Genomic DNA, 26,498 nt, shown 5'->3' on the forward strand with positions numbered 1-26,498 from the left:
TAGACAAGAATATTAGTACACAAAACCAATGTACTAAGGCTTAGAAACATACCTTAACTTGTGATTTGCACTTTGTTCATCCATGGGCATATTTTCACATTTAAGCACTTGTGTTTGCACTCAATCACCAAAATACTTAGAAATGGCCCAAAGGCACATTTCCCTTTCAATCTCCCCCTTTTTGGTGATTTATGCCAACACAACATAAAGCAACTAGAACAAGTGCAAAATCACTTCAAATAAAATAAACTTGAGTTTTATTCAATTTTGGCATATATGGATCATCCTTTGCCACCACTTGGTTTGTTTTTGCAAATCAAACTCAAATCTCTATCTCTAAGTCAAACACACATGTTGAAGCATAAAGAGAGTCATTCCAAAAGAGATTGATCAAAGATTTCAAAAACTCCCCCTATTTCCCATAATCAACATTTCTCCCCACAAGAAGCCAACTTTTGACAAAAGAGACACTACAAGAGTTTTGTTTTGACAAACCAAAAGCTCTATTATACTTTTTCAAAATTTCTCAAGTGGTAGCTGATCCATTTATTGCTTTGGCCTTTATTTTCTCCCCCTTTGGCATCAAGCACCAAAACGGGATTAATCTTGGCCTCTTAACCCCATTGCCTCACCAAAGTCTTCAATTAAAAGCAAATGGCAATAAGATGTCATGAGATGAACTTGGAATAAGTTACCCTCTCATCGGAGTGCAGTGGAAGTCTTTCATGGTCCAAGTCCACCTTTTCCCTTTCAATTCTCCTTCGAGACTAAATCAAGCAAACTCAAGCATATGGTTAGTCTCAAAGGGTCAAGTTGTAACACATCTCCCCCTAAACATGTGCATCACTTTGCAACGGACTTGTGAGGTCCAGGGAGTGTTTGTACAACTTGAGCACCATAATAAGCAACAAAATGCAAAAAGGAACATGATCAAAAGCATAAACACATGTATGCTACAATTCAATCCAAGTTCCGCGAATCTAAGACATTTAGCTCACTACGCAGCCTGCAAAAGGTCTTCTCATCTAGAGGCTTGGTAAAGATATCGGCTAGCTGGTTCTCGGTGCTAACATGAAACACTTCGATATCTCCCTTTTGCTGGTGGTCTCTCAAAAAGTGATGCCGGATGTCTATGTGCTTTGTGCGGCTGTGTTCAACAGGATTTTCCGCCATGCGGATAGCACTCTCATTATCACATAGGAGTGGGACTTTGCTCAGATTGTAGCCAAAGTCCCTGAGGGTTTGCCTCATCCAAAGTAGTTGCGCGCAACACTGTCCTGCGGCAACATACTCGGCCTCAGCGGTGGATAGGGCAACGGAAGTTTGTTTCTTAGAGTTCCACGACACCAGGGACCTTCCTAAGAATTGGCACGTCCCCGATGTGCTCTTCCTATCGACCTTACATCCAGCATAGTCGGAATCTGAGTATCCAACTAAGTCAAAGGTAGACCCCTTTGGATACCAGAGCCCGAAGCAAGGCGTAGCAACCAAATATCTAAGAATTCGCTTCACCGCCACTAAGTGACACTCCTTAGGATCGGATTGAAATCTAGCACACATGCATACGCTAAGCATAATGTCCGGTCTACTAGCACATAAATAAAGCAAAGAACCTATCATTGACCGGTATGCTTTTTGATCAACGGACTTACCTCCTTTGTTGAGGTCGGTGTGTCCGTCGGTTCCCATCGGCGTCTTTGCGGGCTTGGCGTCCTTCATCCCAAACCGCTTTAGCAGATCTTGCGTGTACTTCGTTTGGGAGATGAAGGTGCCGTCCTTGAGTTGCTTCACTTGGAACCCAAGGAAGTAGTTCAACTCGCCCATCATTGACATCTCGAATTTCTGCGTCATCACCCTGCTAAACTCCTCACAAGACTTTTGGTTAGTAGAACCAAATATTATGTCATCGACATAAATTTGGCACACAAACAAATCACCATTACAAGTCTTAGTAAAAAGAGTTGGATCGGCTTTCCCAACCTTGAAAGCATTAACAATTAAGAAATCTCTAAGGCATTCATACCATGCTCTTGGGGCTTGCTTAAGTCCATAGAGCGCCTTAGAGAGCTTACACACATGGTCGGGGTACCGTTCATCCTCAAAGCCAGGGGGTTGCTCTACGTACACCTCCTCCTTGATTGGCCCATTGAGGAAAGCGCTCTTCACATCCATTTGGTACAACCTGAAAGAATGGTGAGCGGCATATGCTAGCAAAATACGAATGGACTCTAGCCTAGCCACAGGAGCAAAAGTCTCCTCAAAGTCCAAACCTGCGACTTGGGCATAACCTTTTGCCACAAGTCGAGCCTTGTTCCTCGTCACCACCCCGTGCTCGTCCTGTTTGTTGCGGAACACCCACTTGGTTCCCACAACATTTTGCTTCGGACGAGGCACCAGCGTCCAAACTTCATTGCGCTTGAAGTTGTTGAGCTCCTCCTGCATGGCCAATACCCAATCCGGATCTAGCAAGGCCTCCTCTACCCTGAAAGGCTCAATAGAAGAGACAAAGGAGTAATGCTCACAAAAATTAACTAGTCGAGATCGAGTAGTTACTCCCTTGCTAATGTCACCCAGAATTTGATCGACGGGATGATCCCTTTGAATCATTGCTCGAACTTGGGTTGGAGGTGCCGGTAGCGCTTCTTCCTCCATCACTTGATCACCTTGTGCTCCCCCTTGATCAAGCGCCTCCACTTGAGGTACCTGTTCGTCATCTTCGGTTGGGAGTTGCACCATAGTTGAGGAAGAAGGTTGATCTCGTTCATCTCGTTCCTGTGGCCGTACTTCTCCAATCGCCATGGTTCGTATAGCGGCCGTCGGAACATCTTCTTCATCTACATCATCACAATCAACAACTTGCTCTCTTGGAGAGCCATTAGTCTCATCAAATACAACGTCGCTAGAGACTTCAACTAAACCCGATGATTTGTTGAAGACTCTATACGCCTTTGTATTTGAGTCATAACCTAACAAAAACCCTTCTACAGCTTTGGGAGCAAACTTAGAATTTCTACCCTTCTTCACTAGAATGTAGCATTTACTCCCAAATACACGAAAGTACGATACATTGGGTTTGTTACCGGTTAGTAGCTCATACGATGTCTTCTTGAGGAGGCGATGAAGGTAGACCCTGTTGATGGCGTGGCAAGCAGTGTTAATGGCTTCCGTCCAAAAGCACTCGGGGGTCTTGAACTCTCCTAGCATCGTCCTCGCCATGTCGATGAGCGTCCTGTTCTTCCTCTCTACCACACCATTTTGCTGTGGTGTGTAGGGAGCGGAGAACTCGTGCTTGATCCCTTCCTCTTCAAGAAACTCCTCCACTTGAAGGTTCTTGAACTCGGACCCGTTGTCGCTCCTTATCTTCTTCACCTTGAGCTCAAACTCATTTTGAGCTCTCCTGAGAAAGCGCTTGAGGGTCCCTTGGGTTTCAGACTTATCCTGCAAAAAGAACACCCAAGTGAAGCGGGAAAAATCATCTACAATAACTAGACCATACTTACTCCCTCCTATGCTCAGATAGGCGACGGGTCCGAAGAGGTCCATATGCAACAGCTCCAGAGGTCTTGAAGTGGTCATCACATTCTTGCTGTGATGCGCTCCTCCCACTTGTTTACCTGCTTGACAAGCTGCACAAGGTCTATCCTTTTCGAATTGCACGTTAGTCAAACCTATCACATGTTCTCCCTTTAGAAGCTTGTGAAGGTTCTTCATCCCCACATGTGCTAAGCGACGATGCCACAGCCAGCCCATGCTAGTCTTAGCTATTAAGCATGCATCTAGACCGGCCTCTTCTTTTGCAAAATCAACTAAATAAAGTTTGTCGTCTAATGCACCCTTAAAAGCTAGTGAACCATCACTTCTTCTAAAGACAGACACATCTACATTTGTAAATAGACAGTTATATCCCATATGACATAATTGACTAACAGATAGCAAGTTATATCCAAGACTCTCTACTAAAAATACATTAGAGATAGAATGCTCATTAGAAATTGCAATTTTACCTAACCCTTTTACCTTGCCTTGATTCCCATCACCGAAAATAATTGAATCCTGGGAATCCTTATTTTTGACGTAGGAAGTGAACATCTTCTTCTCCCCTGTCATATGGTTTGTGCATCCGCTGTCGATAATCCAGCTTGAACCCCCGGATGCATAAACCTGCAAGGCAAATTTAGGCTTGGGTTTTAGGTACCCAACTCATGTTGGGTCCTACAAGGTTAGCACAAATATCTTTAGGGACCCAAATGCAAGTTTTGTCTCCCTTGCATTTTGCCCCTAATTTCCTAGCAACTATTTTCCTATCCTTTCTACAAATAGCAAAGGAAGCATTTAAAGCACAATAAATTGTAGAAGGTTCATTCACTACTTTCCTAGGAGCATGAATAATATTTGCAACATTTCTTTTAGGAACAACATTTCTCCTAGTAACATTTCTATCATACACATAAGAAGAACTAGGAGCAAACATGGCATGAGAATCATATGAATCAAAAGCATCATAACTTCTATTTACATTTCTAGTTTGTCTTCTATCATGATACAAAAAGGCATGGTTCCTTTTAGCACTAGTAACCATAGGGGCCTTCCCTTTCTCCTTGGCGGGAATGGGAGCCTTATGGCTTGTTAAGTTCTTGGCTTCCCTCTTGAAGCCAAGTCCATCCTTAATTGAGGGGTGTCTACCAACCGTGTAGGCATCCCTAGCAAATTTTAGTTTTTCAAAATCACTTTTGCTAGTCTTAAGTTGAGCATTAAGACTAGCCACTTCATCATTTAGTTTTGAAATTGAAACTACGTGTTCACTACAAGCATTAATATCAACATCCTTACACCTAGTGCAAATTTCAACATGTTCAACACAAGAGTTGGATTTATGTGCTTCTACTAGTTTAGCATTTAAGTCATCATTAATGCTCTTTAATTTAGAAATTGAATCATGGCATGTTGACACTTCACAAGCAAGCATTTCATTCCTCTTAATTTCTAATGCAAGGGATTTTTGAGCCTCTACAAACTTATCATGTTCTTCATACAACAAATCCTCTTGCTTTTCTAAAAGTATATTCTTTTCATTCAAGGCATCAATTAATTCATTAATTTTGTCTATCTTAGATCTATCTAAGCCCTTGAACAAACATGAATAATCTACTTCATCCTCATCACTAGATTCGTTCTCACTTGAAGAAGCATAGGTAGAGTTGCGAGTACATACCTTCTTCTCTCTTGCCATAAGGCATGTGTGACGCTCGTTGGGGAAGAGGGCTGATTTGTTGAAGGCGGTGGCGGCAAGTCCTTCATTGTCGGAATCGGAAGAAGAGCAATCCGAGTCCCACTCCTTGCCTAGATGCGCCTCGCCCTTTGCCTTCTTGTAATGCTTCTTCTTTTCCCTCTTGTTTCCCTGTTCCTGGTCACTGTCGTTATCGGGGCAGTTAGCGATAAAATGACCAATCTTACCGCACTTGAAGCATGAGCGCTTCCCCTTTGTCTTGTTCTTGCTTGGCTGCCCCTTGTGACCCTTCAGCACCGTCTTGAATCTTTTGATGATAAGAGCCATCTCTTCATCATTGAGCCCGGCCGCCTCAACTTGCGCCACCTTGCTAGGTAGCGACTCCTTGCTCCTTGTTGCCTTTAGAGCAATGGGTTGAGACTCGTGGAGTGGACCGTTCAACGCGTCGTCGACGTATCTTGCCTCCTTGATCATCATCCGCCCGCTCACGAATTTTCCAAGTACTTCTTCGGGCGTCATCATCGTGTACCTGGGATTCTCACGAATATTGTTTACGAGATGAGGATCAAGAACGGTAAATGACCTGAGCATTAGGCGGACGACGTCGTGATCCGTCCAGCGCGTGCTTCCGTAGCTCCTTATCTTGTTGATAAGGGTCTTGAGCCGGTTGTAAGTTTGAGTTGGCTCTTCTCCCCTTATCATGGTGAATCGTCCAAGCTCGCCCTCCACCAACTCCATCTTGGTGAGCATGGTGATGTCGTTCCCCTCGTGAGAGATCTTGAGGGTGTCCCATATCTGCTTGGCATTATCCAAGCCGCTCACCTTATTGTACTCTTCCCTGCACAAAGATGCTAAGAGAACAGTAGTAGCTTGTGCATTTTTATGAATTTGTTCATTGATAAACATAGGGCTATCCGAGCTATCAAATTTCATTCCATTCTCTACAATCTCCCATATGCTTGGATGGAGAGAGAATAAATGACTACGCATTTTGTGACTCCAAAATCCGTAGTCCTCCCCATCAAAGTGTGGAGGTTTACCAAGAGGAATGGAAAGCAAATGCGAATTCGAACTATGTGGAATACGAGAATAATCAAATGAAAAGTTCGAATTGACCGTCTTCCTGTAGTCGTTGTCGTCGTCCTTTTGGGAAGAAGAGGACTCATCGCTGTCGTAGTAGACGATCTCCTTGATGCGCCTCGTCTTCTTCTTCTTCCCTTCCTTTCGTCTATGACCCGAGCCGGAGTCGGTAGGCTTGTCATCTTTGGGCTCGTTGACGAAGGACTCCTTCTCCTTGTCGTTGATCACGATTCCCTTCCCCTTAGGATCCATCTCTTCGGGCGGTTAGTCCCTTTCTTGAAGAGAACGGCTCCGATACCAATTGAGAGCACCTAGAGGGGGGGGTGAATAGGTGATCCTGTAAAAACTTAAACTTATAGCCACAAAACTTGATTAGGTGTTAGCACAGTTTATGCCAAGTGGCTAGAGAGGAGTCAAAACACAATAACCACAAGAATCCAATCACAGAGATGACACAGTGGTTATCCCGTGGTTCAGCCAAGTACAAAACTTGCCTACTCCACGTTGTGGCGTCCCAACGGACGAGAGTTGCACTCAACTCCTCTCAAGTGATCCAATGATCAACTTGAATACCACGGTGTTCTTGCTTTTCTTTTCTCAATCCCGTTTGCGAGGAATCTCCACAACTTGGAGCCTCTCGCCCTTACAAAAGATGTTCACAGAGAATCACAGAGCAAGGGAGGGATTAGCAACTCACACACGACACAAAGATCACAGCGAATACGCACACACAAGACCCAGACTTGAGCTCAAAAGACTAGCACACTAGAACGGAGCTCAAATCACTAGAATGTCGAACAAGTGCGCGAGATTGATGTGTGAGTGATCAAGAGTGCTCAAGGAATGCTTGGTTGTCCTCCTCCATGCGCCTAGGGGCCCCTTTTATAGCCCCAAGGCAGCTAGGAGCCGTTGAGAACAATTCTGGAAGGCCATCTTTGCCTTCTGTCGTCGGGCGCACCGGACAGTCCGGTGCACACCGGACACTGTCCGGTGCCCGATTTCTTTCCTTAACAGGCGCAGCCGACCGTTGCCGACCACTGCAGATCTGGCGCACCGGACAGTCCGGTGCACACCGGACAGTCCGGTGCTTCCTTCTGACCGTTGGCTCGGCCACGTGTCGCGCGGCGATCGTGCGGCCGACCGTTGGCCCGGCCGACCGTTGGCTCACCGGACAGTCCGGTGCACACCGGACAGTCCGGTGAATTTTAGCCGAAGTCGCCGGAGAAAAACCCGAGAGCTGTCCGGTGCACCGGACACTGTCCGGTGCCCGATCTCCTTCCTAAAACAGCGCAGTCGACCGTTGCCGACCGTTGCAGATCTGGCTCACCGGACAGTCCGGTGCACACCGGACAGTCCGGTGCCTACTTCCGACCGTTGGCCAGACCACGTGTCGCGCGCAGATTCTGCGGCCGACCGTTGGCTCGGCCGACCGTTGGCTCACCGGACAGTCCGGTGCACACCGGACAGTCCGGTGAATTTTAGCCGTACGCCGTCGGCAAATTCCCGAGAGCAGCGTCTTCAGGTCGAGGCAGCCTGGCGCACCGGACACTGTCCGGTGCACCACCAGACACTGTCCGGTGCACCACCGGACAGTCCGGTGCCCCAGACTGAAACAGCCTCTTGGCTGTACACAGCCAACTCTCTTCTTTTCTTCTTCTTCATGTTTCTAATACTTAGACAAGTATATTAGTACACAAAACCAATGTACTAAGACTTAGAAACATACCTTTGCTCTAGATTTGCACTTTGTTCATCCATGGGCATTGATTCACGTTTAAGCACTTGTGTTGACACTCAATCACCAAAATACTTAGAAATGGCCCAAGGGCACATTTCCCTTTCAAACACAATGATTTGTTTTACCGAGGTTTGGTTCTAAAGAACCTAGTCCCCGTTGAGGTGGTCACAAAGACGGGGTCTCTTTCAACCCTTTCCCTCTCTCAAACGATCACTTAGACCGAGTGAGCTTCCTCCTTAATCTCATAGGTCGCTTAGACCCCGCGAGGACCACCACACACTTGGTGTCTCTTGCCTTGCTTACAGGTCACTTTGAAACAAGAAAGAGGAAGGAAGAAAGCCAACCAAGCAACAAGAGCAACAAAGAAACACAAGAACGATCCTCTCACAAGTCCTAAAACACTAGAATTGAATTGGGGACTTTGATTGGATCGGAGGCTTTGATTTGTGTCTTAGAGTGTTTCACTTTGCTCTTGTATTGAATGGAGAGTGTTGAATGCTTGGATGGTTGGAGTGGTGGTGGTTGAGGGGTATTTATAGCCCTCACCCACCAAAACAACCGTTGGGGCAGGCTACTGTTCGGTGTGCCAGCCACGTCACCCAACCATTAGGGTTCTGACGCAGTCGACCGTTGGAGCGCTGACTTTTGGTGACACCGGACAGTCTGGTGCTGCACCGGACAGGCACTGTTTACTGTCCGGTGCGCCTCTGACCTCTGTTTTGACTTCTGCCGCGAACTATAGCGCTGTCAGGGGTACTGTGCAGTCGACCGTTGCGCCGAAGAGCCGTTGCTCCGCTGTCACACCGGACAGTCCGGTGGCACACTGGACAGTCCGGTGGATTATAGCGGAGCGGTGCTGGAAAAAACCGAGAGCGACGAGTTTGGACTTGTACGGTCCTGGTGCACCGGACACTGTCCGGTGGCACATCGGACAGTTCGGTGCGCCAGACCAGAGCACTCTCAAGGTTCTTGCTCCTTTGAATTTGAACCCTATCTTTCATCTTCTATTGGTTTGTGTTGAACCTTTATGTACCTGTAGAACATATAATCTAGAGCAAACTAGTTAGTCCAATTATTTGTGTTGGGCAATTCAACCACCAAAATATTTATAGGAAAAGGTTTGACCCAATTTCCCTTTCAATCTCCCCCTTTTTGGTGATTGATGCCAACACAAACCAAAGCAAATATGTAAGTGCAGAATCGAACTAGTTTGCATAATGTAAGTGCATAGGTTACTTAGAATTAAGCCAATTTATAATTTCACTAGATATGCATGGTTGCTTTCTTTTATTTAATATTTTGGTCCACGTTTGCACCACTTGTTTTGTTTTTGCAAATTCTTTTGAAATTCTTTTTAAAGTTTTTTTGCAAATAGTCAAAGGCATATAAGTAAGGTTGTAAGAAGCATTTTCAAGATTTTGAAATTTTCTCCCCTGTTTCAAATACTTTTCCTTTGACTAAACAAAACTCCCCTGAATGAAATTCTCCTCTTAGTGTTCAAGAGGGTTTTACCAATTTTTTGTAAATATCAATTTAACACGATCAAATACATTTAGATACCAGTTCGAAAAATTCTTGAAAATTTTGAAATTGGTGGTGGTGCGGTCCTTTTGCTTTGGGCTTAATATTTTCTCCCCCTTTGGCATTAATCGCCAAAAACGGAGACTTTGAGAGCCCTTTTTATATTTTCTCCCCCATTGATAAAATAAATATGAGTGAAAGATTATACCAATCGGAGAGTGTGGTGGAGTAACGACGAAGGGTAAATGATACCGATAGAGTGGAGTGGAAGCCTTGTCTTCGTCGAGTACTCCATTTCCCTTTTAATCTACGACTTAGCATTAAAAAGACACTTGGAAACACATTAGTCATAGCAAACGAAAGAGATATGATCAAAGGTATTTAAATGAGCAATGTGTGTAATGTTTCAACCACCAAAATATTTATAGGAAAAGGTTTGACCCTATTTCCCTTTCACATGGCCACTGCCCTCGCATGAGCTCCATCCAAAGGACTGGATTTCCATTAGAGAACACATGGAGAACTACTAGGGCGTCGACTATGATATTGATAACCTGCCTAGCTTCTCTGACTAAGTTGTAGTGTTTGTTGTAAGGTTATAAACAAATGTATCTCCATGAACTCGTAGTGTAGCATGTTCTTGTGTGATGCGTGCATGCTTTACTATCATGTATGTTATTGATATGTTCCATTGGTGAGTGTTTATGATGTCTATGAAACTATTGGTTGCTACTCATGTGAGTTTCCATGAGGTCTGTGAAATACTTATGGATGTTCCTTTAGTGAAAATTTTGTTGGTTGTTGCTTCTACAAGTGTCCATGAGGTTTGTTCCTTCATGGTGCCAATATTGTTGGTTACTGCCTAAATAGTCCATTCCATCTCCCATTCAAAGTTGTGGAGTCAATACTCAAATATGGTCGACACCCATTCAAGAATCCAACAATGCTTGGTATGAAACAACAAAAAAATCTATGAAAATATATGTCACATTTTTCCCTATAGACATATCTCTACAACACTGGCAGGCATTCTGAGCTCAGCCTCCGCCTTAAAGTTAAACAAATAACAAAAACTTTCTTCCCAAGTACCAAAAATGTGTTCATCAGCCTTTTTACCTTCCATCCCATATTGTGGAATATCATATGGTCAAATTGTATTTGTCATATAAGTATACAACTCTTCTTTCAACTTCATGGCACCCTTATTTAGATTTTTAACATTGGGATTGCCTTCTCTGCAACCCAATGGTAAGAAGCCATCTTTGTCCATACTCTACCAGTTGATGCACACATATGTCCTTCTTTATTTGCTATAGGCTTCACACAAAGTAAAGATCGATATGATACAAAACATACAAAATGTTGAACTATACTTTACTTATATATATCAAAATAAAGCAATGTACATGACAAGTAAACAAAATAGTACCCTACCGTGTTTTGCATCCTACATCAACCTTGCCACGATTCTTCATGTACACCCTCTAAACATGTCTCAGTATGATTGCTCTGTTCCTAACTAAAATTGAACCTTGATAACATAATGCTTTAAAGCATACCTGAACTCATTCATGCTAAATTATATGTTTCCCACTATCATTGGAGTAGTGGCGGATCCAATGTTGAATTAGGGGGGGTAATGTCCAAATGACCAATGGTGAAGGCAACACAAGTTGATAGGAGGGCTTTATTTCTCTCTCTTCTTCTTACTCATTCCTTCTCCTCTACCTTCTACCTATTTCTCTAATGCAGTGGGGCTTATTTCTCTCTCTTCCTCCTCTATACTCCATCTCTATATCTATTGGAGTTTCATGGACAGAGGGGGACTAGATCCCCCTAGCCCCTTCAGACCTGCCACTACATTGGAGGGTCTTCCTTATCATAAAAGACTGAATTCTCACCGGGAAGCAAATGGTGAACAACTAACTCCCCATGGACCCCATCAGTCATGTTCACATCCACAACAGTAGATTCCTTTTCCTTTTTGTTTCATGTGCATCCCTAGCTTGTTCAACCATCTCATGTTCTTTTCTAAGTCCAAGAAATTCATACTTAGATTCCTCATTCATAACATGTAGTGTGGCACCTATTTGGTCATCAGCAAATGGAATTATCTCAATGCTACTCTAGCCAAAGACATGTGGAACAGGTGTCTCATTATTTTTACATGCTTGTGCACTGTTACTAGCTATGACTGCGTTCTTAACTACAACTTTGGTGACAACAGAGCTAGAATCTAATTATCTCCTTTTGTCCTCAACATCGACCAACAAATGCATCTTATTCTCACTATTTAGGTCACAAAATGCAAGGAACAAATTAAAATAGTCTACCAACTTCTCTTCCTCTATCATGCCCAGTTATATATATATATATATGATTGCTTCTTGTCAACTTCTCGAATTCACCATTTCAGCAAGGTTCTTCTGTAGATCTGACATCTTATACAAGTGACAATCTACAACCCATCCACTATATTTGCATGGCACACCAGCAAAGCTACCATAATCCAACTTAGTAGTAAGCTGACTGAACTGAACACATAATGTAAATGCCGCGTCCAAACCAATCATACCCATTCAAAAATAAGATCAAATCATCAGTTTAAGTTCACTAATGCTCTCCCCTCCCACCAAAGAAACGACATCTCAAGTCAAATTTAACATGATCTATTAAAGGGTTATTGAGAGGGACTAGGGTCTTACCCTGGTGGGGAAACACTTTGATTCATGGCGGGAATGTCGAGCTTGTGTGCGGAGGAAATGAAGAGGTCTGCATGGTTTATGGTTTAGAAAGCGGTGAATTCCTCGACGATTCGGTGGATTCTAAATTCATGCTAGTTTGAGCGATTTTCATAGAAGTGATTCTCATAGAAGCGAACTGAGAAGCAAAGCGTTTGACAGCCAGATGCCAATTTTGATAACCAGAATCCGAAACAAATAGTCCCAACAATGACTATTTTGGTGCCTTAAAGATGTTTAGGCATCAGGGATAAAGCCAAAAAGGGTTTGCAGGGGCCATGCCTCACTCCCTAATAAATCAACAACAGTTATCTGCTTAATATATAGTGTACTATCTATATTTATATTTGTGTTAATAAAAATATAGACGATAAATCCCACAAAATACATTAGAATAGAATACTCGAGTCCAAACTTGATTGCCTATTGTATTAAGACATCTCAATAAAGTTTGAGATTTCTTTAACTGCATACTTATATTTTATTATACTTTCATATGTAGAAATAACAGTTCAATATACATTAATACTTTAGCCATAATTTATCAAGCGGTAATAATATTGTTACATTAATTCACTTTTTTCTTGGATTGCACTACATATGCAGACATGAGTGGCGAATTTAGCCAAAAATATTGTTGAGATCACTAGGATTAGCTTCATCACATAATACAACATATTTTAAAAAATATCAGTGTTTTACTAAATGATTTATAAATTTTATCGGATCAACTAACCCAATAATAAAACCCTAGATTTGCCTATGCACACACACTTACCCTATAAACAAACACACATTATACCATACTATCAACCCTCGAAATATTATACCCATAGATTTTGAGATTCCTAGATAAACATCATTGCTTACCATGGTAAGACTGTCTCCAGTAGTTCCGGTAAAATACGAGACGTGTAACTGTAGATGATATTATTTGCATTGACACTATTTGCAGAGTGAAATTTGAAATAGGAGACGGGATAATGGATCTGCTGAAGATAGCCTAAGAACAATACGAGTAGTACTTGAACGGTATTGTTATTATCAAACAAATTTTCTCTAAATAATCATGATACTATCATGGCAAAAAAAAAGTGCACATAAGAAGCACATGTTTATATTGAATTTTCACGGGATGTGTGCATAATGTAGCTCCGTGACATACATTGTTTAATTACACTTGAAGATTGAACTAGGAGTAAATCCACACAAATAATAAATACAACGAATTTATTTTTCTCTTCCGTCCAAGTGAAAAGAGAGGGAGAAAAGAATACAAACAACACTAATTACATCGTCTCAACTGACCAGAAGAAACAGTCTACTTAAAATCTGTACCACGAATAAATAAATAAATCAATTATCTGAGATTAGTTATCTTGCTGGATTGTCTTGCTCTTGCATACATACACTCTGGCAGTCATGCATGGCTTCGTTTCCTTAGCACTTGGGCATGTTAGGAGGACGTGGCATCATTTGAGCGTTTGGGGTCTTGCCATTTTTCACGATGAACACAGTGTCCATGCCCCACACCGTGTGACGATCGAAGTGGCAATGCATAAACCACACACCTAATAAACAAGCAGCACAACGTGATGAGAAAAAAAAACATATACAATAAAACAACATTTATATACTGTAGTTAGGGGTGGTAATGGATCGTGATCTAAATAGTTCTTCACAAAATATCAAGGCCCTAAATAAATTATAGTTCAAAAATGAATAGGAATAGAGCCCGATTCTAATTCGATTCGATCCTTAAATCTTATAGTGCAAAATTTATAGCCCATTGTCAGCCTTAACTGTAGTTCGATCGATCATTGTTGCCCAAATTTAGCAAGAGGGTACTCACCAGGATTTGCCGCGCGGAAACGCATCGCAGCCCAGCCGCCCGTGGGCACAGAGACGGTGTTCTGGTACGGCGGGTCGACCAGGTTGTACGTGGCCGGGTCCTTGTCCTTGTCGAAGTTACCGAACCCTCGGCCCACCACGTAGAAGCTGAAGCCGTGCAGGTGCATGGGGTGGCTCTCGGCGCCGAGGATGGCCGTGTCCTGGAACACCACCTCCACGACGGTGCCGTACTCCAGGACCTTCACCTTGGTGCCCCGCTTCGTGAGCCAGAACTCCTGTGGCGGGTTGGGTGCCGTGAAGTTGAAGAGGAAGGGCGGCTTGTTGGGGAAGTCCGGGTCGTACACGCCGCTGGTGGAGTGGTAGTAGGCGTCGAGGATGTCGGTCGTCGGGCTCACGAAGCTGACGTTGTTCAGGCTCGCCGCGAGGCGGTTGCCTCCGGGGCCGGCGCACGTCTGGTTGGCACCGCAGGGGAGCGTGTTGACGGAGATCGTCACGAGCATGTGCTCGTCAACCTCCATTGGCACGTCGATCGTGTGCTCCTCGGTGACCAGGGACCGTAGCTGCGCCGTGTACGCCGTTGCCGCGGCGGTGTCGTTGATGGCCGGCAGCTCGGGGAAGTCCGGTGGCCCCGCGGCGGGCGGCGCGTCCGTGTACTCCAGGATGGCCGTGGTGTTTTTGTCGTCGAACGGGAGTCCCGCGTTGGTGAAGAAGGGCCTCGCGGCCATGTAGTAGCGGCTGTTGGCCGAGCCGTTGGTGGCGCGGTTGGCCTCGAGCAGCATGTTCATGGTCTGTCCAGGGGAGATCATGATGTAGTCGACGGTGAACGGCTTGAGGTAGCGGCCGTCGGTGCCGACCACGGTGAGGCGGTGCCCGGCGACGGCGAAGAACATCTCGTTGGTGAGCCCCGCGTTGATGACTCGGAGCAGGTACGTCTTGCCGTGCTCCACGGACATCTTGAAGGTGTCCGCCTTGGAGCACGGGGCGAAGTCGCCGGGCTGGCCGTTGATGGTGTTGGCGTCCGAGACATCGACGTCGCCACCGGTCCGCTGGGACTCGAGGAGGATCTGCTCCACGTCCGCGTTCCACCACTCGCCGAGGATGATGGGCACCTCCCTGTGCGGCTTGGGGTAAGGGTAGACGGTGCCGCGCTTGGGGTGGATGACGATGGCGCCGTGCACGGTGGCGCGGTCGAAGTCGCTGTGCGCGTGCCACCACAGCGTGCCCTCCTCCTCGGTGAAGATGATCTTGTAGGTGAAGTTGGCGCCGGGCTGGATGGGGCACTGCGTGATGTACTCCGGGCCGTCGGACCACGGGTTGCGCGGCTGGTCCACGCCGTGCCAGTGGAGGGTGATGTTCTTGCTGCCCTGGTTGTACACATTGACGATGACCACGTCGTCCTTGCGCGCGTAGATGGTCGGCCCGGGGAACTGCCCGTTCACGGCCAGGATGGTCTTCTCGTGGCAGAGCCGGGTGACATTGGTCTCCTTTATCTGCAAGACATATATATCTCGTTCGTTATTTAATGAAATCAAGTATACGCATATATGCATGGTGCAGTAGTGTAGGCGTGTAGCACATAGCAGTGGGCATCAATTAACTAATTAAGGAGCTTGGATAACTAGCAAAGATGCTGGAATACAGCTATAGAGCTATATATAGGTCTCTACTTACAACGAAGTCGTAGTGAGTGTTCCTGGAGGCCTGGGCCGGGCTAGCTGCAACTCCAAAGGCTAACACCGCGCCTAGCAGTAACGGCCAGCTCAGCTGGCCTGCCGGCATCTTAGCTCTCTGACGTTGCATCTGACTAGCTCTCTCGATCAACGTCGCGCAAATGCTGATGATGATGCGTGCTCTGAGTTAGCAGCGAGCGAGGACGATGCAAACCAAGGCTGGCGCTTGCTATACTGCAATGCTGTGTGCTCCGTATGCGTCGTTGCTCTGGGATATCTGGATCGAGTGGAGGATGCCGCTGCTGGTATCCAATTTATAGAACGAGAGCTGCCAACGACGACGACGAGGGAATGCATAGGCACGCTCCGCTCGTCTTGCCGGGCCCCGCCAAAAGTCAGTACCTAATCTGCATCCACCGGTCCGGTCGATATAGAACTTCGAATAATGATTGTCTATTGTCTTGGATAGCAGCTTAGCAACTCGTCCACGTGTTCTAGTTCTTCTAGCATCGTTTTTTCGCCGGCGACAAATGCACGGTCCGGTCCCCAGAAGAAGCCGCGTTCCATGAAACGCCGCCCCTCCTCCGATCCGTTAGCGTGAGCTAATTGACGTGCGAACGTGAGACGACGACGGCGTCCGAGCTGAGTAGCTGACCCACCTAGCTAGCTATGATTGAATCTTCACGGATGGCACGACAGCCAAATTTGTGTGTTGCCAGTTTATTTACATGAAGCCAACATGCACGCACAGTCGCCTGGAAAGGCTGGAACGAGTCAAGGGACCAGATTCGCGCCACGTGGAATTTTCAACGAACGTACGGCAGCATGCATGCATATGCATGGATGGTTCCGACTTCCGAGCGATGCTGTCTTGCACTTACAGGTTACAGCGAATGACGAGTTGAAGACCCAGTTTAGAATATTTTGGCACACCTGCATATCGAAGAAGGTTGATGTACGTGGTCAATTTGACTACAGTATACAAACGTGGGTCGTATAACGAACCTGTGTCTGTGTGCTGACGTACTATGCAATCGTGAAGAAGATATATATTCATTCTATCGATATCGGAACCTACCTACGCTACGCATCCACACGCATCGATCAACGTGCGTACAGTAACAATCACACCTTCTTAAACTATGACGCAATCGCCTAACGCGCGCGAAGCAAACAACAGATGGACGTATAGATTCGTGCGTTTTTTTAGCAGCGGAACGGAGGGCATGTTTGACACATTCAGACTATTGTATGCAATGCATGCAGCAGACATTCAGACTACCCGTGTATATAGCAATGCATGCTATATTGACGCACACGCAGTGACACATAGACCTGCTGCGCTTCAACAACCTACAGATCGGCCTGCGAATTTTCGGCGAGCTGCTCTCAGCCATCATGCACGTGTAGTATTACAATGCTGCAACGCATACATGCATGTACGTACCTAGCTGGCTGGCTAGGCTTGTATGCACGGTGATATGATGAGTATGTACGCGGGCCTGAGACACTGTGTGTGACACTTATATTACACCAACTAATAACGGCCACAAATGTCTATCTCTCGCGTCTTTCAAAAAACAAGTGTTCTCTTGCGAGTTGCGACACTGCCAACGACAACGACAATATCCTCTTGCGAGCTCCTCATCCGATCAAACCATTTACCATAACAACATAGACAATAGGTTTTGTCCTCTTTTAGATTCTATTTTAGGCATTATTTTCAATGGATGTTCATTGATTCTAGATGCTATTCTAGGCTCTCTTTTTTTCAGCCCAACATTTTTCTCACTAATAGTAATGAAAAATCGAGAGATTGGGGGAGGGGGGGTTGGGCCTTGTAACTGACATTAAGTGGAGGCCTGATTAATTGGTACTAATCATTATAATCCCTCCGTTCATAAATACATGACACCGTTGACTTTTACAAAACTACTCGTATTATTCAAAAAATAATGAATTATCATTTATTTTTATGTTTTATTTTATCACTTAAGTTCTTTTGTGTTTGACTTAAAATTTTACATTTTTAATAAATATTTTAAATAATATGAGCGGTTAAAGTTTTTAAAAGGAACAATTGGATCTATACCATTAAAAGATCCAAACTTTAGATATATACCATGGACCCCACATGTCATTGACTCATGTGGACCCACATGTAAGTGAGATAGTAATGGTATGGATCCAAAGTGGTGATCTTTTAATGGTATGAATCCAAATTTCCCTTTTTAAAAAGAAAAAAAAATCAATAATATCATATATTTGTGAATGAAGGTAGTACATGGTTTCTGAAAATTGACCAGCGGCCAAGATCCGCACTCTGTACGTGCGTCCACCCATGCTTGCCGGCCGTTCGTCGCAGTCATCTCTATGCCAACATCTCAATGCAAACATCCGTTTGAACTCCGCGTGCCAAAAGCAGATTATCAATACGAGTAGTAGATTATGCCGTTTTGACTTTACTAACTAGGGAAATTCGTGCGCAGAGACGACTTCTCAACTGGTTCTTGCTGGATTACGTACGAAAGCGAGCGAGCGCGTGCGCGTATATATCCATGAACCAATAGGAGCGAACAGACTGGCAATGTGATGTGCATGTAGGAGCGGCCTGCCGACTACGCCCGGCCGGCCGGCGCAAAAGTCGAACACGAAGCTGATACTTATTTGAAGTTGGACGCGACAGCCCAGATGACATCGACGTTTTCGTTACTTTAGTTGATAAACTATGTACTCCCTCCGTTTTTTATCATAGTTTAATTAAAAACAAACTAACTGATGACAAATAATCGAGAACAGGATAGTATATATCAACAGCTTACAACCGGTAGTGTAGTCTTGCTCTCAGTAAGTTCTCCTGCTTGATTCTTTTAAATATATGTTTAGACATAAATATATGAAAATAAATAAATATTACACACCTTGAAACCTATATTATCATGAACAAACACAAGCTAAGGTTTTAGGTCTAGACTATAGTTTGGCCCTGAATGCGATTAGGACGCCATGGATAATTCCGCACCCAAATCCGACTAGTAAACGTTATACAGCACAAGTCTTATTTCGTGAAAAAAACAGACTTGCTGGATGTTTCAGAAAAAAGAGAAAAAAAATCCAAATCCAAGCTGGAACAGGCTTGGCCCATTTATTTGCACCTTTGTCAGCCCAACAAAGCACCACGTTTGTTTTACACAGTGCTGGCATTCAGAACTGTCCCATGCCCAATCCAACGGAAACGACGTCCTAGAGCCGAAGAGTTTAGTCCCACCTCGGCACCGCAACTAGGTACTGGCAAGCTACACGGCTATATAAGAATGCCCCGGGCCAGCGTTGTTCCATACTTACCTGGACGGGGTCGATGGGCGATCATGAAGGCCCATGACCTGGATCAGTGGTCCACATTGCACTTGGTGGACACGCTGGTCTACCATCTCCCCAAGTGGGAGAGTGGACGTCATAATTTGTGCTAGAGGGGGTACGCGTTCGCGCGGCCCCTACCAGTTTTAAACATTTACTTTTGGGACCTTGGCGGGTTTATTATGTTATGTGGGACTTACTCATCTAGTGCAAAAAAATAAAATTAAGGTCTCGTTAAATAAAATCTAGTCTGGGCGACTATTAAACCATAAATTTAAATATTGATTGTTCAGTTGTAAGATTAATTAATATAAAAATAGAAAATGTTTAGGAGATAATCGTACTAATGTTTAAATTAATTATGTTCGTTTTATAATTTATGTAAATATTTTTAAAATTAGACTATATTTGATTTTTAAGTAAGTTACAATATATATAATTGGTTGTATATTTGTACTATGTTTAATATTTCCAAATTATAGTCCGGTGACAAACACGACCTTAATAAAGAGATCCTTTTTATTTAAGGCTTCAACTGTTTTGCCCTAGTGGTTCGCCCTGGATGAGAACGAAGAGGACCATGGTCTTGGGCCTAATCGGAGAGGGGCTTCGATGAAAAGGTAGAACCACGGTCGTGGGCCTAATTGGAGAATGGATAAGGGCCTGGATAAAAAGTTAGCGCCCGCAGACTCACAGTTCGTCAGTTACGGAGTTACCGTCGCCAGCAGTCTCCGCGCCACACCTGTCAGCACAACCTATCCGATTTCCGGGCTCATCCCGACGTACAGCGTCACATCGGCGTCGCCGCGATGCTACTCCTCCCGGGGCGTCCAGTGCTCTCGCCGGCGCTGCAGTACTCCTCCTCGCCGTCACCATCCCGTCTCCGCCCCCTCCCTTGCACCAGCAACGCCCCCACATCTGCTTCCACCGCCGCAGACGCTGCCACGCCCTCGTCCTTCTCCGTCGAAGACTACCTCGTGAACAGGTGCAATCTCTACGCCAACGTGGCCGCGCGCGTGGCGCCGGAGCTCTCCGCCATCAGGTCTCCCTCGAAACCCGACGCCGTGCTCGCCTTCCTCGCCAACACGCTCGAGCTCTCCCCGCCGCTCATTGCCGTGGCAGTGGCCCGCGACCCGACGATACTCACCTGCAGCGTGCCAAGGACGCTCGCGCCGCGCGCGGAAGAGCTCCGCGCCCTCGGTTTCACCGCGTTTCAGATGGGCCTTATCGTCGCGCGTTGCGGCGCGGCCGCATTCCGCTCACGCGCGCTCGTCCCCAGTGTCCAGTTCTGGCTCCCGTATCTTCGTGGTCGCGTCGACAAGCTCGTCGCCGCGCTCAAGGGCAACCCGGGCCTCCTCACCGCCGACCTCCGGACGGTCAAGTCCACCGTCGCGCTGCTCCAAGAGGAAGGCACCCTCACCGATGGCGACGTCGGCTGGTTCGCCATCTCATACTGCTCCAAGCTGCTTGTCGCGAGCCCGGACGAGGTCGACTCCGTCCTAGCCCGCGCCGACGAGTTCGGCGTGCCGCGCAAGACGCGGGCGTTCAAGGACGCGATCATCGCGGCGTTCAGCGTCACTCCGGAGCGGCTCGCATGGAAGGTCGCGTTCTTCAGGGACGAGCTCGGGTGGACGGAGGCGCAGGTGAAGACGGCAGCTGCGAAGATGCCGACGCTGATGACGGTCTCCGCGGAGCGGATCCGGAGGAACTGGGAGTTCCTGACCACAGAGGTCGGGATGGACGCGGAGCGCGTGGCCAGCTTCCCGGCGCTGCTGAGGTACGACCTGGAGGGGCGGCTGGTGCCGCGGTTCCAGGTGATGAGGGTGCTGCAGGCGCGGCGGCTGTGGCGCGGCAGGGACTTCAACAACATCGCTGCCATCACGGAGGAGGATTTCGTGGCCAAGTTCATCAGGCCATTTCTGGTCAAAGTCCCAAGCTTGGCCAAGATCTACGAGGCCGCTGTCATCGAGAAGGAAGAACAGTAGCGGGATAGTGTATCATCAGTGGGATGCTGGACAACCGGAGAGCTGATGATCCCTGTAGATAGCCAGGCATATGCAACTCCGTTGTAGATTTTAGTTTTGATAAAAGGATTACATGCCTTTAATGCAAAGATTAGATTCAACATGAAACTGTTGAACTGTGTAAAGTGAGAAACAACTTTTGAACACAGGAGTCCGGAGCTTCTATTGTGAAGGCGTGGTATAATTGCCATTTTTTTCTATAGAATTGTCTGCGCCACAATTTTTATTTTTCAGTTACGCCATTTGATCTGATCGCATCAAACTTTACTTATTTCAGTCGATGTCAGGTCGAACCCTGAGAAGGTTTAATATTGCAATATGACTTTGATTAGTGCTTGATACCTAATTCTCAACGAAGAACGGACTGGTTGATATTCTACATATCAACCCAAAATTAGGAGTACACAATTAACGCGTCGTTCGGTACTACTAGTAGTCAATGATTTCATGAACTCCAAAGATTTTACATGGTTTCTTCATGCTTCAAAATGTATTCGAATTTTCCCCCCGAAGTTTAGCTATCGTAGCTCAAATACAAATTCTAAACTTTTCAAAAATTATTCTAATTATGAAATTCTTGTTTCCAAAAACAACAAAATATTTCATTTGGCATTTGCTGTTGCGCCGTTGCCGTCTGCGTGCGCCACCGTCCACTGAACTGTGGATTACATGCGAGTATGCGACTCAAGTCAAAAATCACCACCCGCTCCCACTCCCAGCCATGCCTCTCATCTTCTTCTCCGCCGCAGCCCCCCTCGTCGCCGTCTCCCTGCTGCCCCTCCCCACCCACTGCTGCCTCCGCCTCACCGCCACCCGCGCGGCCGCCACGAGCACAACCGCCACCCCGGGTCCCGCTCCCGCGAGCACCTTCGCCGTCGAGGACTACCTCATCGCCAGCTGCCACCTCACCCCACCGCAGGCGCTCAAGGCGTCCAAGAGCCTGGCGCACCTCAAGTCCGCATCCAACGCGGACGCGGTGCTCGCCTTCCTTGCGGACCTCGGGCTCTCCCCAAAGGAGGTGGCCGCCGTTGTGGCGTCCAATCCGCGTGTCCTCTGCGCTCGCATCGACCGTTCCCTGGCTCCTATCTCCACGGAGCTCCGCGCGCTCGGCCTCTCCCCGTCCCAGATCGCGCGCCTCGCGCAGATCGCCGGCCGCTACTTCCTCTGCCGCAGCTTCGTCTCCAAGGTACGGTTCTGGCTCCCGCTCTTCGGCTCCCCCGAGCGGCTCCTCCAGGCCAGCGACTGGAACTACTGGCTCCTCAGCTCCGACCTCGAGAAGGTGGTGGAGCCCAACGTGGCCTTCCTCAGGAAGTGCGGCCTCAGCGCAGTCGACATCGCCAAGCTGCTCGTGGCCGCGCCGCGGCTCGTCACCATGCCTCCGGAGTATGTCCAGGACGCGGTGCGGCGCGCCACGCAGCTCGGCGTGGCGCCGGGCTCCCAGATGTTTCGCCACGCGCTCTCCACCGCGGGATGTATCGGGCAGGAGAAGGTCGACTCCAAGGTCGCCGTCCTCAAGGAGACGCTCGGGTGGTCGCAGGAGGAGGTGAGCCTGGCCATCAGTAAGGCGCCGCGGATCCTGGTTGCGTCCGAGGAGAGGCTGCGCCGGAACGCGGAGTTCCTGCTCAACGAGGTCGGGCTGCCGCCGCAGTACATCGCCCGCCGTTCGGTGCTTCTCATGTACAGCCTCGAGAGGCGGATAGTGCCCCGGCACCTCGTGCTGATGGTTCTCAAAGAGAAGGGGTTGGTTGAGCAGGACAGGTGCTTCTTCAACGTGGTGGCACCAACAGAAGAGAAATTCTTGGAGAAATTCGTTGCTCCCTACGAGGAATCCATCCCTGGTCTTGCCGATGCTTATGAGTCTGCTTGTATGGGGAAAGTGACCCGGGGCCTATGACTGGAATGTCGAGGAGAATTTCGAAGGTTTGTGTTCCCTCCATTGTGCATTTGTGTAACCTCATTCTACTGATCTCGCTTCAACAGAAAAATTATTCCACTGATGAACTATCGAAGACGAAGGCAGTTTCATGGACATTAGCTTAGGTCCACACTAGTAAGCGCATAAATTCATGTTATAGCCATGAAAATGTTCATTTCTAACTTAAGGATCGTTTCATATGAAAGTGCAAGCAATATAATTCTTTTTTTCCCATGAGATTTTAGTTAATATATATAATGGGATCATTGTCTATTAGACTGTCTCTAGTAGGTAAGGTAAAATAGAAGATGTGAAAATGTAAATGACAATGTTTAACACGGTTTGCAGAGTACAGTTTAAAACAGAGGATTAGATAGGAGATGAGACAGAGATCTGCTGAAGATAGCCCGTACTATCCTCTTAACAGTGTGTCATCTTGTATCGTCCTTGTGCCATTCTCCGATTGCTTTGAAATATATTTTAAAAATGCAACACAAGGGAATTTCTTTAACAGCCTGTAATGTAACACCCCACCCACCTACACAATCTCTTCCTTCTCTTCTCCTCCCACTCCCCTACCATGTAAGGCTGTCTTCAGCAACGTTCTCTAAATTTCATCCCCTAAAGAAATATTCTCTGTACTTTACAGCACACTCTAAAAGATTATGTCCTCTATATCATCTTAGTCTCCAGCAACGTCCTCTAAATTTGGTCCTCTATAGCTACAATATTAACAGAATACACAACTACCTTATTTATTAATTGTTTTCATATAATTTTAATTGGATCTAACGTGTCGCATTAAAAATGATGCAACTAATAATTTTCCAAAACCACAAATTAGTGAACGTGTAAATATTATGCAAAAAATAATGTATATAAATTATGTGAATTTTGTTCTCTCTCTTCAGCCTTCGTCATCTCCTCGGTGGCCAACTCCATGTATCCATAGTGGTAGTGTCAGAGACGGATGCCGCGGATGAAATATCCAACCTGACGCGCGAACCAGCAAATCAAGGCGATAGAGAACGAGCCCAGAACCTCAATGTTTGGCGGATATACTTCGTCCTCCAAATTTTACCGGACCCTTTACAGGAGCTTGCTAGACGCATAAAGTAGCTGAAGAACTGCTATATATAACGTACAGAACGTTTTACCGAGCGTTGCTGGAGGCAGCCTAATTCCGGCCTACTGTATACCCTTGTCTTTAAATTATAGGTCTTCAGGTGGATACTCTCCGTCCCTCCATTGCCCTGCCAAAAAAAAATATGGCACTTAGTAAACCACTTTTAAGTCTTAATAAGTAATCAGCGTTGCTATGTAATGCTTAATGTCAGAATATCTTTGCCTGAAAGTACAAGTAAACTAGGGAGCTGTTTGGTTCAGTGTTTTGCTTCCGTAGTGTTTCCCATGCTATGAAATCACATAAGTTATGGTTGGTTGGACTAAAGCCTTGTTTAGATACAATCTAATTCACATTAATCTACATGTGTTGAGATGGATTGAGATCATATTTGATTATTCCTATCCTATGTGGATTTGATTTAATTGAAAAAACTATATATTTTTTGACTTGTTTAGGATTTAAATCCACTCAATCCCACCAAATTTATATAGATTGAGAGTAAAACGAGTATGCCATAAAGTGGGAATTAAACTAAATTCCACCTCAATCTAGTCCAATGCAAGTGGATTGAGGTGAATCCGGTAACATCCACTTAAGGCCTAAGTCGGAATCGACATCGGAGGCCCGTGCAACGTCATTTACCGCCCAGCGGTCCCAGCCCCAAGCGTTATCTGATTAACTTTGAACCAGGGAAGTACAAAAACAGTGTAAATCCAACATGGCAACAGCAGTGCTTCGCCCTGACACTTGTGGGCTCAAATAATGCTTTTCAGCCCAATAGATATCCGGTCGCGCTTGTGGAGATTTCGACTTTCTCTGAGGGGAAGGGGCGCGTGAGAGGTCGGAGCCTGTCACTACCGCTCTCGTGGCGCGGCTTCGTCATTATATTATTCCTCAGCTGCGCATCACCAATTTAGTATTATGCAGCACACATCCGCGCCATATTGGGATTGTTATTCTTCCGAGCACTGTTACCATCCATGAGATGTGGTAAAAGTCAAGTTTATCCCTCCCTTCTGGCTCTTCCATTCCACGGCGCCGCCTCTCTGTCTACTCTTTCTGGTCAGCATCATGGCCGGCCTGGCTGCCATGGCCGTCGACCTCGTCACCCCCGGGGCGCTCGCGCACGACGCCGTCATGGAGTACCTCCTGCCGGCTGTCGTTCCACTGCTGCTCCTCGGCGCCGACCTCCGCTGCGTCGTCCGCACCACCGGCGACCTCCTCAAGGCATTCCTGCTCGGATCTGGTTGCTGCTGAACATTGGCGGAGGTAAGTGCTTTGATTCGCTTACTCACTCACACACATCGGTGCCGCTGCCCACTGATGACATCACCGACTGCGACGAACAGCGGTGAACTACGTCGCCATCTCGGAAGCTCTAGGCCTCACGCCGTCCGTCCTTGCCGCCGGCGTCGCAGCGGACAACCTCATCTCAGCGCTCTTCTCACTGGCGCCAAACATCCCAGCAGAGTCCAAGCAGCGACGACGAGTCCGCAGAAGGACGACGAGCGGCTGTCGGTGCTGAACGGTGGCGCGGCGGTCGCTTTGTCCTTCATCATCTGCAAGGACGGATTGGCCATGGCCGCACAACTGGGGCTCCAGGGCGGCACGTTGCCCTGCGTCACGACGCTGGCTGTGTTCCTGTCCACGGCGTTCCCGGAGCCGCTCGACAGGCTGGCGCCTGCCGGCGAGACCCTGGCGCTCATCCTCATGCAGCTCTTCTTCTACCTCCATGCAGACGGGGTTGCAGACAGGGTTGGCAGCGGCGCTGGCACCTGGTGGCAGACGGCGGCGCGGGCTCCTGCTGGCAGACAGCGGCGCTGGCACCTGGTGGCAGACGCCGGCGTGGTCAACTTAAGGCAGACGACGGCGTGGGCGATAGAGAGGTAGTCATAATAGAGAATGGACTCAAACGACTAGGGTAGATTAGTACGAAGGGGTACACAAACTTCATCAACCGCAAGAAAACACACGGTAATAGAGCGGGGGATAATAACAATCTCAATATGACGCGGATGTGTGCTGCATAATACCAAATTGACGATGCGCAGCTGCGAAGTAATATAGTGGCGAAGCCGCGCGAGGAGAGTGTTACAAACTCAAATAACTCTGCCATGTTCCGCCTCCAAAAACATTTCTCCATTCACCTGCAAGATCTCCTTCCCGTCCACCGCTCTTCATCCCTCATACAGTTCTCCCTCCAGCGCGCTCTCCTCTACATCTACATCGCCTTCGCGACCTACTCCTC

At 46.8% G+C, this 26,498-nt stretch overlaps 3 protein-coding genes, 1 non-coding gene and 1 pseudogene across 4 annotated transcripts; 4 read left to right on the plus strand and 1 right to left on the minus strand.

Annotated features, from left to right (window-relative positions):
* Window positions 1-13,392: 13,392 nt before the first annotated feature.
* Window positions 13,393-16,218, minus strand: LOC103627746 (putative laccase-9). Its single transcript, XM_008648054.4, has 3 exons — window positions 15,830-16,218; window positions 14,160-15,648; window positions 13,393-13,878 (listed from the first exon to the last, which is right to left on the minus strand). Exons 1-3 carry the CDS (start codon window positions 15,956-15,958, stop codon window positions 13,748-13,750), a joined length of 1,749 nt encoding a protein of 582 aa, XP_008646276.1. The 5' UTR covers window positions 15,959-16,218; the 3' UTR covers window positions 13,393-13,747.
* Window positions 16,219-19,165: 2,947 nt separating this feature from the next.
* Window positions 19,166-19,326, plus strand: LOC111589498 (U1 spliceosomal RNA). The gene has a single exon (XR_004849902.1). It is a non-coding gene; the product is annotated as a U1 spliceosomal RNA (small nuclear RNA).
* Window positions 19,327-19,969: 643 nt separating this feature from the next.
* On the plus strand, window positions 19,970-21,310 carry LOC100285204 (uncharacterized). The gene has a single exon (NM_001158098.2). It carries the CDS (start codon window positions 19,995-19,997, stop codon window positions 21,168-21,170), a length of 1,176 nt encoding a protein of 391 aa, NP_001151570.2. The 5' UTR covers window positions 19,970-19,994; the 3' UTR covers window positions 21,171-21,310.
* A 576-nt stretch (window positions 21,311-21,886) lies between these two features.
* Window positions 21,887-24,484, plus strand: LOC103627747 (transcription termination factor MTEF1, chloroplastic). The gene is made up of 2 exons (XM_008648055.4): window positions 21,887-23,129; window positions 24,036-24,484. Exon 1 carries the CDS (start codon window positions 21,931-21,933, stop codon window positions 23,101-23,103), a length of 1,173 nt encoding a protein of 390 aa, XP_008646277.1. The 5' UTR covers window positions 21,887-21,930; the 3' UTR covers window positions 23,104-23,129; window positions 24,036-24,484.
* LOC103628857 (uncharacterized) lies at window positions 23,109-26,140 on the plus strand (annotated as a pseudogene).
* The last annotated feature ends 358 nt before the right edge of the window (window positions 26,141-26,498 follow it).

The sequence above is a fragment of the Zea mays genome, chromosome 5 (genome assembly GCF_902167145.1).
Source record: "Zea mays cultivar B73 chromosome 5, Zm-B73-REFERENCE-NAM-5.0, whole genome shotgun sequence".
Classification (NCBI taxonomy): Eukaryota; Viridiplantae; Streptophyta; class Magnoliopsida; order Poales; family Poaceae; genus Zea; species Zea mays.